This window comes from Diorhabda sublineata, chromosome 1, assembly GCF_026230105.1.
Source record: "Diorhabda sublineata isolate icDioSubl1.1 chromosome 1, icDioSubl1.1, whole genome shotgun sequence".
NCBI lineage: Eukaryota > Metazoa > Arthropoda > Insecta > Coleoptera > Chrysomelidae > Diorhabda > Diorhabda sublineata.
Genome location: NC_079474.1, coordinates 858,712 through 872,740, shown reverse-complemented (window position 1 = coordinate 872,740; position 14,029 = coordinate 858,712). Strand labels below are relative to the sequence as shown.

Sequence of the window (14,029 nt, the reverse complement as noted above, 5' to 3'; positions counted from 1 at the left end):
TTGTGTAACTAAAACTATTTTCGACGAGATATGACGAAATCAGAAGCTTCACCATCGAAAACAAATAAATTCAATTCGATCTGTTTCTTTTTCCGTTGAAAATTGTGTAACTAAAACTATTTTCGACGAGATATGACGAAATCAGAAGCTTCACCATCGAAAACAAATAAATTCAATTCGATCTGTTTCTTTTTCCGTTGAAAATTGTGTAACTAAAACTATTTTCGACGAGATATGACGAAATCAGAAGCTTCACCATCGAAAACAAATAAATTCAATTCGATCTGTTTCTTTTTCCGTTGAAAAGTGTGTAACTAAAACTATTTTCGACGAGATATGACGAAATCAGAAGCTTCACCATCGAAAACAAATAAATTCAATTCGATCTGTTTCTTTTTCCGTTGAAAAGTGTGTAACTAAAACTATTTTCGACGAGATATGACGAAATCAGAAGCTTCACCATCGAAAACAAATAAATTCAATTCGATCTGTTTCTTTTTCCGTTGAAAAGTGTGTAACTAAAGCTATTTTCGACGAGATATGACGAAATCAGAAGCTTCACCATCGAAAACAAATAAATTCAATTCGATCTGTTTCTTTTTCCGTTGAAAATTGTGTAACTAAAACTATTTTCGACGAGATATGACGAAATCAGAAGCTTCACCATCGAAAACAAATAAATTCAATTCGATCTGTTTCTTTTTCCGTTGAAAAGTGTGTAACTAAAACTATTTTCGACGAGATATGACGAAATCAGAAGCTTCACCATCGAAAACAAATAAATTCAATTCGATCTGTTTCTTTTTCCGTTGAAAAGTGTGTAACTAAAACTATTTTCGACGAGATATGACGAAATCAGAAGCTTCACCATCGAAAACAAATAAATTCAATTCGATCTGTTTCTTTTTCCGTTGAAAATTGTGTAACTAAAACTATTTTCGACGAGATATGACGAAATCAGAAGCTTCACCATCGAAAACAAATAAATTCAATTCGATCTGTTTCTTTTTCCGTTGAAAATTGTGTAACTAAAACTATTTTCGACGAGATATGACGAAATCAGAAGCTTCACCATCGAAAACAAATAAATTCAATTCGATCTGTTTCTTTTTCCGTTGAAAAGTGTGTAACTAAAACTATTTTCGACGAGATATGACGAAATCAGAAGCTTCACCATCGAAAACAAATAAATTCAATTCGATCTGTTCCTTTTTCCGTTGAAAATTGTGTAACTAAAACTATTTTCGACGAGATATGACGAAATCAGAAGCTTCACCATCGAAAACAAATAAATTCAATTCGATCTGTTTCTTTTTCCGTTGAAAATTGTGTAACTAAAACTATTTTCGACGAGATATGACGAAATCAGAAGCTTCACCATCGAAAACAAATAAATTCAATTCGATCTGTTTCTTTTTCCGTTGAAAATTGTGTAACTAAAACTATTTTCGACGAGATATGACGAAATCAGAAGCTTCACCATCGAAAACAAATAAATTCAATTCGATCTGTTTCTTTTTCCGTTGAAAAGTGTGTAACTAAAACTATTTTCGACGAGATATGACGAAATCAGAAGCTTCACCATCGAAAACAAATAAATTCAATTCGATCTGTTCCTTTTTCCGTTGAAAATTGTGTAACTAAAACTATTTTCGACGAGATATGACGAAATCAGAAGCTTCACCATCGAAAACAAATAAATTCAATTCGATCTGTTTCTTTTTTCGTTGAAAAGTGTGTAACTAAAACTATTTTCGACGAGATATGACGAAATCAGAAGCTTCACCATCGAAAACAAATAAATTCAATTCGATCTGTTTCTTTTTCCGTTGAAAATTGTGTAACTAAAACTATTTTCGACGAGATATGACGAAATCAGAAGCTTCACCATCGAAAACAAATAAATTCAATTCGATCTGTTTCTTTTTCCGTTGAAAAGTGTGTAACTAAAACTATTTTCGACGAGATATGACGAAATCAGAAGCTTCACCATCGAAAACAAATAAATTCAATTCGATCTGTTTCTTTTTCCGTTGAAAATTGTGTAACTAAAACTATTTTCGACGAGATATGACGAAATCAGAAGCTTCACCATCGAAAACAAATAAATTCAATTCGATCTGTTTCTTTTTCCGTTGAAAATTGTGTAACTAAAACTATTTTCGACGAGATATGACGAAATCAGAAGCTTCACCATCGAAAACAAATAAATTCAATTCGATCTGTTTCTTTTTCCGTTGAAAAGTGTGTAACTAAAACTATTTTCGACGAGATATGACGAAATCAGAAGCTTCACCATCGAAAACAAATAAATTCAATTCGATCTGTTTCTTTTTTCGTTGAAAAGTGTGTAACTAAAACTATTTTCGACGAGATATGACGAAATCAGAAGCTTCACCATCGAAAACAAATTTCCATGCATCCCCGATTACAATTTGGAGCCCCCATTTTTATCACGTCCAACGTAGATCCCCCTTAGAATCTCCCCTGGACCCCTTTTGGAATCACGTGTCTATAAAATTTGAAATATTTTTACGAAAACAAATGGGAATTTTTACATTTGATGAAGAACTGCATTGAGTATTGGTTGAAAAATTTAATATTTCGATTTGAATAATTTCGGTTTAGTCTTTATCGATATGATAAAAGCTTTCGACGTAATTTGACGTTGTAGCTTTAATGAAACTCTTTATACAGGCAACAAACAAAACATTCTAAAATTTTATCACGAAATCGTTTTTTTATGTGTGTATTCGAGCCAATAACTTTTTTTGTTTTTTTATTGCTCTAACATAACCTCAAAACTGATTCAGGGTTTTCAATTTCCAGCTGAGGAGATCTAAGGAATAATATTTTCCAAAAAAAAAAAACACAATTCGATATTTCGTTTTTATTCTGTAAGCCACGTGAAAACGAAAAAGTTTTCTTGTGATAATAGACAAAATTTCGAAATTTTGAATTACTTTAATTATTAAAAAATTTTTTCAGTAAATGTGCTGAGTAATTTAGATAATAGTCTCTGATAGATATAATGTGTAAATAGCTTTCTTTTCACCTTTGACATTTAGCTGTCGGTGCTGATATAGTTTTCGAAATATTTCATGTTTCGAGTTACTGACATAAAGATGTAAGTATTAAAATTCAAATACTTTTAGTTTTTTTTTTTAATTTCGTAGCGTTAATATCAAAATTTTCATTAAAATTTGCTCTCTGTTATGATTTTTAAAATAAAATCTTTCTTATTAAGCAAAAAAAAATGGATATCAGTGCTGCCTCATAAACCTTTCCATACGTTTTTTCCATTGTGCTGGAAGTCTTCTTTGGTGAGCGGGTTCCGTCGACTCACGAGTTTCAAAGCAGATCTTTTTCTAACCTTTCGGTCATTGTCAAATGTGTTATACCTCGTGTAAAATTTGCACGCACAATTTGATTGATTTTGGTCACTGTTTTTGGAGTTGAAACAATTTCAGAACGACCTGGGCGTTGGTCATCTCCAGTGGTCTCACTAAAGCGCCGACGCGACTCAAAAACACGCGTACGAGATAGAGAATTGTCCCCATATGCCTCTTGAGACAATTTATAGCATTCGGTCGGAGTTTTTTTTTTTAATTTAACGAGAAATTTGATAATTCACTTCTAGTGCAGGCCAGTTTGGACCTCGATGAATCCAGGACGTGTTATTTGACGTCAAGTTTGTCAAATTAGAATTTTTTATACAATCCAGAGAAAAATAGATGGGGATGTAATTATTTTATAAGAATATTTCGACTATAACGTTTTGGAAAAAAAAAACTGCGTGCATTTTCTTTGTTGTACCGTCGTTTTCGAACTTGAGACATTCATAATTTATTTTCCTAATCATAGCCTTTGACATTGTTGATAAAGTATGTTCTAAATATAATTGTCTAATACCGACTCGACTTTGATAAATGACTAACTTTTAATTCATCACGTATTTTTTTTATATTTATTCCTTTGTTTGTTAATTTAATCCAGGTTATTAAAATTCGACTGCCTCTCTTAGATACCCTACAAAAACCATCTTCAATATCTATTGTTCCATTTCGTGCAGACAGACATAAACTAATTTTGTATTTAAATTGACATTGTTTGGAATTTCCAGCGTTATTAATGGCCAATCGTCGTCTACGTACTCGGTTTATTCAATCCGAACTTATAATTAAAGAGATTAGAACAAAAAAAAATGTGTAACGTGTATTAAAGAAATTTATCTACTAGTTAACGAACGGTTCTATTTTCTACTAGTTAACGAACGGTTTTATTTTAGGTGAGACATTTATCTACTAGTTAACTAGTTAACGAACGGTTTTATTTTCTACTAGTTAACGAACGGTTTTATTTTCTACAAGTTAACGAACGGTTTTATTTTCTACAAGTTAACGAACGTTTTTATTTTCTACTAGTTAACGAACGGTTTTATTTTCTACAAGTTAACGAACGGTTTTATTTTCTACTAGTTAACGAACGGTTTTATTTTCTACAAGTTAACGAACGTTTTTATTTTCTACTAGTTAACGAACGGTTTTATTTTCTACTAGTTAACGAACGGTTTTATTTTGTACCAGTTAACGAACGGTTTTATTTTGTACTAGTTAACGAACGGTTTTATTTTAGGTTAGACATTTATCTACTAGTTAACGAACGGTTTTATTTTCTACTAGTTAACGAACGGTTTTATTTTCTACTAGTTAACGAACGGTTTTATTTTCTACTAGTTAACGAACGGTTTTATTTTCTACAAGTTAACGAACGTTTTTATTTTCTACTAGTTAACGAACGGTTTTATTTTCTACTAGTTAACGAACGGTTTTATTTTCTACTAGTTAACGAACGGTTTTATTTTCTACAAGTTAACGAACGGTTTTATTTTCTACAAGTTAACGAACGTTTTTATTTTCTACTAGTTAACGAACGGTTTTATTTTCTACAAGTTAACGAACGGTTTTATTTTCTACTAGTTAACGAACGGTTTTATTTTCTACTAGTTAACGAACGGTTTTATTTTCTACTAGTTAACGAACGGTTTTATTTTCTACTAGTTAACGAACGGTTTTATTTTCTACTAGTTAACGAACGGTTTTATTTTCTACTAGTTAACGAACGGTTTTATTTTAGGTTAGACATTTATCTACTAGTTAACGAACGGTTTTATTTTCTACTAGTTAACGAACGGTTTTATTTTCTACTAGTTAACGAACGGTTTTATTTTAGGTTAGACATTTATCTACTAGTTAACGAACGGTTTTATTTTCTACTAGTTAACGAACGGTTTTATTTTCTACTAGTTAACGAACGGTTTTATTTTCTACTAGTTAACGAACGGTTTTATTTTCTACTAGTTAACGAACGGTTTTATTTTCTACTAGTTAACGAACGGTTTTATTTTAGGTTAGACATTTATCTACTAGTTAACGAACGGTTTTATTTTCTACTAGTTAACGAACGGTTTTATTTTCTACTAGTTAACGAACGGTTTTATTTTCTACTAGTTAACGAACGGTTTTATTTTCTACTAGTTAACGAACGGTTTTATTTTCTACTAGTTAACGAACGGTTTTATTTTCTACTAGTTAACGAACGGTTTTATTTTCTACTAGTTAACGAACGGTTTTATTTTCTACTAGTTAACGAACGGTTTTATTTTCTACTAGTTAACGAACGGTTTTATTTTCTACTAGTTAACGAACGGTTTTATTTTCTACTAGTTAACGAACGGTTTTATTTTCTACTAGTTAACGAACGGTTTTATTTTCTACTAGTTAACGAACGGTTTTATTTTAGGTTAGACATTTATCTACTAGTTAACGAACGGTTTTATTTTCTACTAGTTAACGAACGGTTTTATTTTCTACTAGTTAACGAACGTTTTTATTTTCTACTAGTTAACGAACGGTTTTATTTTCTACTAGTTAACGAACGGTTTTATTTTAGGTTAGACATTTATCTACTAGTTAACGAACGGTTTTATTTTCTACTAGTTAACGAACGGTTTTATTTTCTACTAGTTAACGAACGGTTTTATTTTAGGTTAGACATTTATCTACTAGTTAACGAACGGTTTTATTTTAGGTTAGACATTTATCTACTAGTTAACGAACGGTTTTATTTTCTACTAGTTAACGAACGGTTTTATTTTCTACTAGTTAACGAACGGTTTTATTTTCTACTAGTTAACGAACGGTTTTATTTTCTACTAGTTAACGAACGGTTTTATTTTAGGTTAGACATTTATCTACTAGTTAACGAACGGTTTTATTTTCTACTAGTTAACGAACGGTTTTATTTTCTACTAGTTAACGAACGGTTTTATTTTCTACTAGTTAACGAACGGTTTTATTTTCTACTAGTTAACGAACGGTTTTATTTTCTACTAGTTAACGAACGGTTTTATTTTCTACTAGTTAACGAACGGTTTTATTTTCTACTAGTTAACGAACGGTTTTATTTTCTACTAGTTAACGAACGGTTTTATTTTCTACTAGTTAACGAACGGTTTTATTTTAGGTTAGACATTTATCTACTAGTTAACGAACGGTTTTATTTTCTACTAGTTAACGAACGGTTTTATTTTCTACTAGTTAACGAACGGTTTTATTTTAGGTTAGACATTTATCTACTAGTTAACGAACGGTTTTATTTTCTACTAGTTAACGAACGTTTTTATTTTCTACTAGTTAACGAACGGTTTTATTTTCTACAAGTTAACGAACGTTTTTATTTTCTACTAGTTAACGAACGGTTTTATTTCAGGTTAGTTTTATTGATACCGATATGGATTCTAATTCTCGATACTCAAATAGCAACGGGGAAAATCATCGAAAGAAATAATTTACGATGCGAAAACGATAACGTCGAAAAATTCTCGAGCATATTTCATGTCGGTAAAGAATTGATTTGCCACGATTTAACAATAACAAAATACGATGTTATAGAGAGAAAATCGTGGAAAAAAGAAGACGACAAATACGTCGTACAATTCGCTTCGGTTAACGGATCGTTTCATAGGAAATTGATAATCAATTATCCTTCCGTTAATACTATTTTCGTTTATAACAGTACTATTAGAGATTTTTCATTGCCGTTCAGAAAATGTGGCATACTGTTAATAATCGAATCGAATTTACCGATAATAACAAGCGATTTTTTCGTCGAAGCTTCCGGATTACGTCACTTGGGTTTTTATTCGAATCCCGATGTTGAATTCGAGGAAGGCTGTTTTTCGGATTTACGTCATTTACGAAATTTAACGCTTTTCAACGAATCGTTTCCCATACTCAAAAACAATTTTCTAGAAGGTCTAGTTAAATTAAAAAGATTAGCCATTGTTAATTCCCAATTAGAAAAAATCGACAACGACGCTTTTATATATAATCACGATTTACACGAAATCATTCTAGATGATAATCCCATGGAGGAATTCGTCGCCAATTTATCTATATTACATCATTTGAGAACCGTTTCCTTATTGAATACGAAATTGAAAAAACTCGATTTACCGATTTTCTTTCCCGTTTATCATTTGCATACTTTGGCTTTACCTAATTCCGTTTGGTCCGGTATATCGGTTGTACGATTGGCGGAAGCTTTTCCCCGATTGAGAACGGCCGTGTTTAACGAAGAAGAAAAAGGAAATGACGTTTTAAATACGTTGATGGACGATTTCGAATCGTCCGGACTACAAATTCGTAAAGTTAAAGATCCCAAAGAAATTAACACCTTCATGTATGACATCGCTAGCTAATAAATTTTTTTTTTATATTATTTACGTTGTTAATTAAGTAATAAATTGATTATTTTGAATGTTGTTTATATTTATTTAACTTTATTTACACCTGTTTGACGATTCGACTTTTCTTTAGGTCCTTGTCAAAGTATGATACCGACACTAACAATTCGCGTATTATTAATTTTGATATTTTGTTATATTGATCGATATAAATACGTAAATTGTTAATGTCAATATCGAATTTTGATAAAGATTTGTCATTTTTCATTTCTAAACCGCCCTTAAAATATTAAATAAAATTTGAGGTTAAGAAATTATTTATTCTGGAAACATTGATGCATTATTTAAATATTTTTTTATTAATGCGACTTACTGTTCTTGATTTTAGGTCTTTTCTGTTTTAAAATTAGTTTTTTTAACAATTTTTTCGTTTCTATATTTGTTTAGGTCCTTGTCAGAGTATGATATTGAATCGAACTAAAACTCTGTTCTAATAAGAAAAATTAATATTACCTTACATCTTAAATATGCAGCAGTACTTAATAATACGCGAATTGTCAGTGTCGGTATCATACTTTGACAAGGACCTAAACAAATATAGAAACGAAAAAATTGTTAAAAAAACTAATTTTAAAACAGAAAAGACCTAAAATGAAGAACATTAGGATGCATTAATAAAAAAATATCTAAATAACGCATCAAGGTTTCCACAATAAATAATATCATAACCTCAAATTTTATTTAATATTTTAAGGGCGGTTTAGAAATGAAAAATAACAAAGCTGGGTAAAGTAAAAATGGAAAAATGGTCAAAAAAGAGCACCTAGGCGATGTTGGGCCAAAATTTGGCCAGATAGAACATCAGTTTACCTGGTTTATTTTTGAGGACAGATGAAGAAAAATTTGGAAAACTCTTAAAGAAAATAAAACATAAGATCCAAGCGACACAGATTTTTCGTTTAAGAAGACGATTAAAAGGGAAATTCCACAGATATTTTCCACCCAAAAAAGAATAGTTTTCCTTCAAACATTTTCCAATGTTTAATATGTCGAAATGATTATTTAGTTTTGCATAAAAAGTTTAAGTAATAAAGCACTACAGCGAATGCTTCGGCGTGGCCACAAAAACCCAGAATTACCATTGATTTTTTATGTAAAAAGCACGAGGATAAACCATTTTACGAGGATTGTTCCAGAAGTACTCGACCCAACAATAAAAAATGCGGCAGACATTTTCTCATGTCATCCAGAACTGTTTTATGGACTTGCTTGTCATCGTAGGTGGTACGGTCTCGTCTAAACTATACTACACAATATTTTACAGTTAATAACGAAGAAGAAGTCTCACTAAGAGTTCAGTTCATATTGATTGAGCTGAAATCTTTCGAATAAAAGTAGCCACGACTAATTTTTTGTTTACGACAACATGGCGACTTCAAACTCGAAACATACGCTGTATAGATCTAATACAAGCCATTACCGCCATCTCTAGATCAGGTTTGATACTTCTGGAACCATCCTCGTACACTCGAGTAGTACGAGTGGTGTTCGACGTGTCATAATTTTGTTATTATCCACCAACTTTAAATTTTCATGAAATTTAACTTCGACATTCGTCATAACAACGACCAAATGACATTCTCCCCGTATATAGGACGTCCCGTTTAATCCCGAACTATATATACGTGTCAAATACGCCAACTAAAAGGCAATAAAATTGAAACAAACAAAAACACTTACCAGCGATCGCCAATTGTCTGATAAAGAAATTCATCCGAGATTTCCGACTTTTGCTAACTAGAAGCGCTATGAGAACGGCGGAATTTCCGAGAACAATCATAGTAAAAAGGACCCAAAGTATCGTGAATTGTTCAGCCTGTAAAAAAAAAAAAAATTTCGATCTATTCACTGTCGCATTATTCCGAATTATTCATAGTCTCGTCGAAATTTATTCACCAACTCTATAAACGGAAAACGAATGTCTTCGTAACGTCATTAGGCGTACTATCAGGCTCAAGTGTTTGAATCCAACAAATATCTGCGCTAGATAATCAACGAAATCGTTGTCTAAAGTTCCTTTCATACATCAGCGGTATTCCGGATCGTGTGGCGCACCCTAACACGGTACCGGATCGTGCGAGATACACTTAACGTAATTCCGGATCGTGTGAGATACCCTTAACATGATTCCGGATCGTGTGACATACCCTTCATTATTCCGGATCGTGTGAGATACCCTTAACAAGAAACCGGATCGTGTGAAATACCCTTAACGTAGTTCCGGATCGTGTGAGATACCCTTAACGTAGTTCCGAATCGTGTGACATACCCTTCATTATTCCGGATCGTGTGAGATACCCTTAACATGATTCCGGATCGTGTGACATACCCTTCATTATTCCGGATCGTGTGAGATACACTTAACGTAGTTCCGGATCGTGTGAAATACCCTTAACGTAGTTCCGGATCGTGTGAGATACCCTTAACATGATTCCGGATCGTGTGACATACCTTTCTTTATTCCGGATCGTATGAGATACCCTTAACATGATTCCGGATCGTGTGACATACCCTTCATTATTCCGGATCGTGTGAGATACACTTCATTATTCCGGATCGTGTGAGATACCCTTAACATGATTCCGGATCGTGTGACATACCCTTCATTATTCCGGATCGTGTGAGATACACTTAACGTAGTTCCGGATCGTGTGAGATACCTTTAACACGGTACCAGATCGTGTGAGATACCCTTGAACATGAAAATGACGTTTTCGTCCATATAAACGTGGCGAATTATCGATTTTGATTTCGCGGACGCCACTGACGAAAGTCGACGTTCTCTCGTTGTCTGCGTTTTCATTTAATTTGCGTATGCGGTCGAGGTACCGACCTTTTCTTTTACTGAACTCTTCCCTTTTATCAACCCTTTTCCGTATATCGCGTTCGATGAAAACGCGAGCTATGAAAAAAATAAAACAAAAAATAAAAACAGATTATGTACATCAACTGATTTTTTTTTTTTTTTCATTTCAAGTTGTTTGTCCGACGTAATTTTTTTAATTTCGAGATTTTCGTATATTGAATAATCACTGATCACACCGGATTGTTATAATTACAAATTATTATATACAGGGTGTTTGTAAACGTACGTTTGGAACGGAACCAATCGATATTTTCCGAACAAACGAATATTTTTATTCTAATTTCAGTTGAAATTGTGTTTTTTTCTTATTGTTTAGTAACATCGAATGACTTCCTTCTATAAGAACGACGTAAATTATTCGAAATCAATTAAACTACGATCCGATGAACGTTATTACAAAGAAAATTGTTTCCGCCGATTCGTAATTGGAAATTCTTAGATGAAAACAACGTTTCGACGTTGGATGAAAACTAACTGTCTATTATATAAAATTTATTTCCTTTCAATTGGATATTTTCATTTTCGGAGGAGACGGAATCATCAAAGAAAATCTAAATAATGACCAACAAGTCCCGGGACGTTGCATCGATGAAGTTTAGCTCTGAGGAAAACTTGGTATAGGGACGGGGGAAAGAAAAACAACGGACGCACTGGATTCGGAGCACCAAGTGGAAAACTATGCAATCGAAGAATGCCTTCAGAAAGGAATAAATCGAGCAGCTAGTTAGAGGTCTTAAATTAAACGTTGAATGTAGAAGCTGGAGCAGAACTTTTCCGAGGCATCAGCTACAGAAAACAATGAGAGAAGCTCTGAAAAAGAAGGTAGATACGAGGAAAACGAATTATTGGAACGACCAACAGAAACTGACTCTTCTGGGAAACTGTAACCAGAGAAGATCTGCTGAACAAGTTTTATCTGGTACTATCGGCTAAAGGAACGTTAGATCTAGCTGGTGAGTTTGAAATAGAAGACGGAGATCTGTGGCAATTGAAGAAATCCCAAATCGACGGATCGGGATTGGATTTTCCAGGATTGCCGCAAGACACAATGAATCCTTTGGGTCGCAGTGTATACCACAAATAGGATTTCCCATCCGAATTCTTTAATGCAGCGCCGATTTATTCGAAATTTCGTCAGATGATAGGTATTTTCCACCCCTTTTCGGGGTTCCAAGAATTTTTTATCCAAAATAACCCCAGAAAGATCGGTAAATTTGAAGTAAAAGATGTTATATCAAGTTTTTTCGCCAGATCAATAGATTTTGAGTTATTCGCAATTGAAAATTACGATATTTTCCTGTATTATATTCATAAGAAGGGTAGTTTTTAAAGATTTTTAAGGGTTGAATAACGAAAATCGATAACCAATTGAATTTTATCAAAATGCCACGAATTTTTCAAAATAAAAATGAAACTGCGATGTTTTGAATCGTTTAAAAGACTTTTTCCTTTATTATTTTCATTAAAAGGGTAGTTTTTAAGGATTTTTAAGGGTTGAATAACGAAAATCGATAACCAATTGAATTTTATCAAAATGCCACGAATTTTTCAAAATAAAAATGAAACTGCGATGTTTTGAATCGTTTAAAAGACTTTTTCCTTTATTATTTTCATTAGAAGGGTAGTTTTTAAGGATTTTTAAGGGTTGAATAACGAAAATCGATAACCAATTGAATTTTATCAAAATGCCACGAATTTTTCAAAATAAAAATGAAACTGCGATGTTTTGAATCGTTTAAAAGACTTTTTCCTTTATTATTTTCATTAGAAGGGTAGTTTTTGAGGATTTTTAAGGGTTGAATAACGAAAATCGATAACCAATTGAATTTTATCAAAATGCCACGAATTTTTCAAAATAAAAATGAAACTGCGATGTTTTGAATCGTTTAAAAGACTTTTTCCTCTATTATTTTCATTAGAAGGGTAGTTTTTAAGGATTTTTAAGGGTTGAATAACGAAAATCGATAACCAATTGAATTTTATCAAAATGCCACGAATTTTTCAAAATAAAAATGAAACTGCGATGTTTTGAATCGTTTAAAAGACTTTTTCCTTTATTATTTTCATTAGAAGGGTAGTTTTAAACGATTTTTAAGGGTTGTTACTTCAAAATATATAAATTCCCTATTATACAATATGTTAAGATATCTATGCTGCATAAACGAAAAACATTTGAATTGAAAAAAAACCATGAAAAACTATTAGATTGGTATTTTTCGATAAGGGTTAGTTTTCATCCCTTAAAAACAATTTGTACACCTCGCGACCACGTAGATCTTGATATAGAAGGTAATACGAGTTCAATTCTAAATTTTCATGAAAATCGAGGCAGCATTAAATCTTGGAGTAAACATAAATTGAAATATGACATTTGGAATTTTCTATTATCGTATTAAATAAGGAAAAACAAATAAAAAGAGAAAATTTTCGTCGAGAATAACTTATTTGTTTCGAGGTATGTTGTGGAAACTTTTGAATATAAAAGAGACTCCTAAATCAGAAAAGAAACAAGACAAAGAAATAAATGGATAAGCTAGCGATTTTACGACCACTTTCGTGGAAAATATTTCGAGACAAACATTGTTAAATGTCTTTTAGATGTTTATATTCCCGAAACTTGTTTATACAGTACAAAACAGATGAAAACACCCTTTCAATTTTCACACAGGCTTCTACTAAGAATTCAAAATTCACTATATATACGATGCGATCAAATTTCACTACCTATGTACCTAAATAAAATTCTACAAAAATTTAGAAACAAAAACGAAATTTTTTTAGAAGAAATACTGTAAATAAACCGCCTGTTATAATGAAAAAATAGAAGAATTGCGCCGCGCGAATTCGCCGAGTTTTAAAATTACATTTTAGATGGACAGGGCCGGAGTAAGGACACATTTTGGTGTTACGAGCGTCGAATCTCGAAAGTTTTTCCTTTTAACTAAAATTTAATGGAAACGATGGGGTATTTAATGTTAATTTTACGTCTCGAATGTTCTACAAGGCGGAAGTCGATTTTCATTTGCATTTTATTATTACGATCCCCGAATATCGGGAAATTAAAGCACGTAAAAGCGAACGATTTCATTTTCCGAAAAGTGTTTGTTTTATGCTAAAATGAAAAGCTTTCCGTTATGAAAATTGATATACCGATCCGACTTTAGACTTCGCCGTCTAAAATGATAAATTTCTAAGGAATCCCGACAAATAATAAAACTAAATCAAGATTTTATATCCCGTCGAAAAAAAAAAAAAAAAAGACTTAGTAGTGAGTTTTTGTTATCTATTCCGTTGGCAATTTAACCAAGACACTTTACGACGGATTCTACTTACTTCAAAAAATGTCAACTCTAATC

At 32.2% G+C, this 14,029-nt stretch overlaps 2 protein-coding genes across 4 annotated transcripts in view; one reads left to right on the top strand and one right to left on the bottom strand.

Annotated features, from left to right (window-relative positions):
- LOC130448899 (cardioacceleratory peptide receptor-like) overlaps positions 1 to 14,029 on the bottom strand; it is a 46,374-nt gene that overhangs the window by 5,434 nt on the left and 26,911 nt on the right. For all 3 annotated transcript variants that reach the window (XM_056786489.1, XM_056786497.1, XM_056786508.1), the window contains one exon: positions 9,488 to 9,623. In XM_056786489.1, coding sequence (XP_056642467.1) covers positions 9,488 to 9,623 — 136 coding nt within the window. The remainder of the gene's footprint in view (positions 1 to 9,487; positions 9,624 to 14,029) is intronic.
- Positions 2,990 to 7,821, top strand: LOC130448913 (uncharacterized). Its single transcript, XM_056786517.1, has 2 exons — positions 2,990 to 3,127; positions 6,772 to 7,821. The coding sequence occupies exons 1-2, from the start codon at positions 3,102 to 3,104 to the stop codon at positions 7,760 to 7,762; spliced, it is 1,017 nt and encodes a 338-aa protein (XP_056642495.1). The 5' UTR covers positions 2,990 to 3,101; the 3' UTR covers positions 7,763 to 7,821.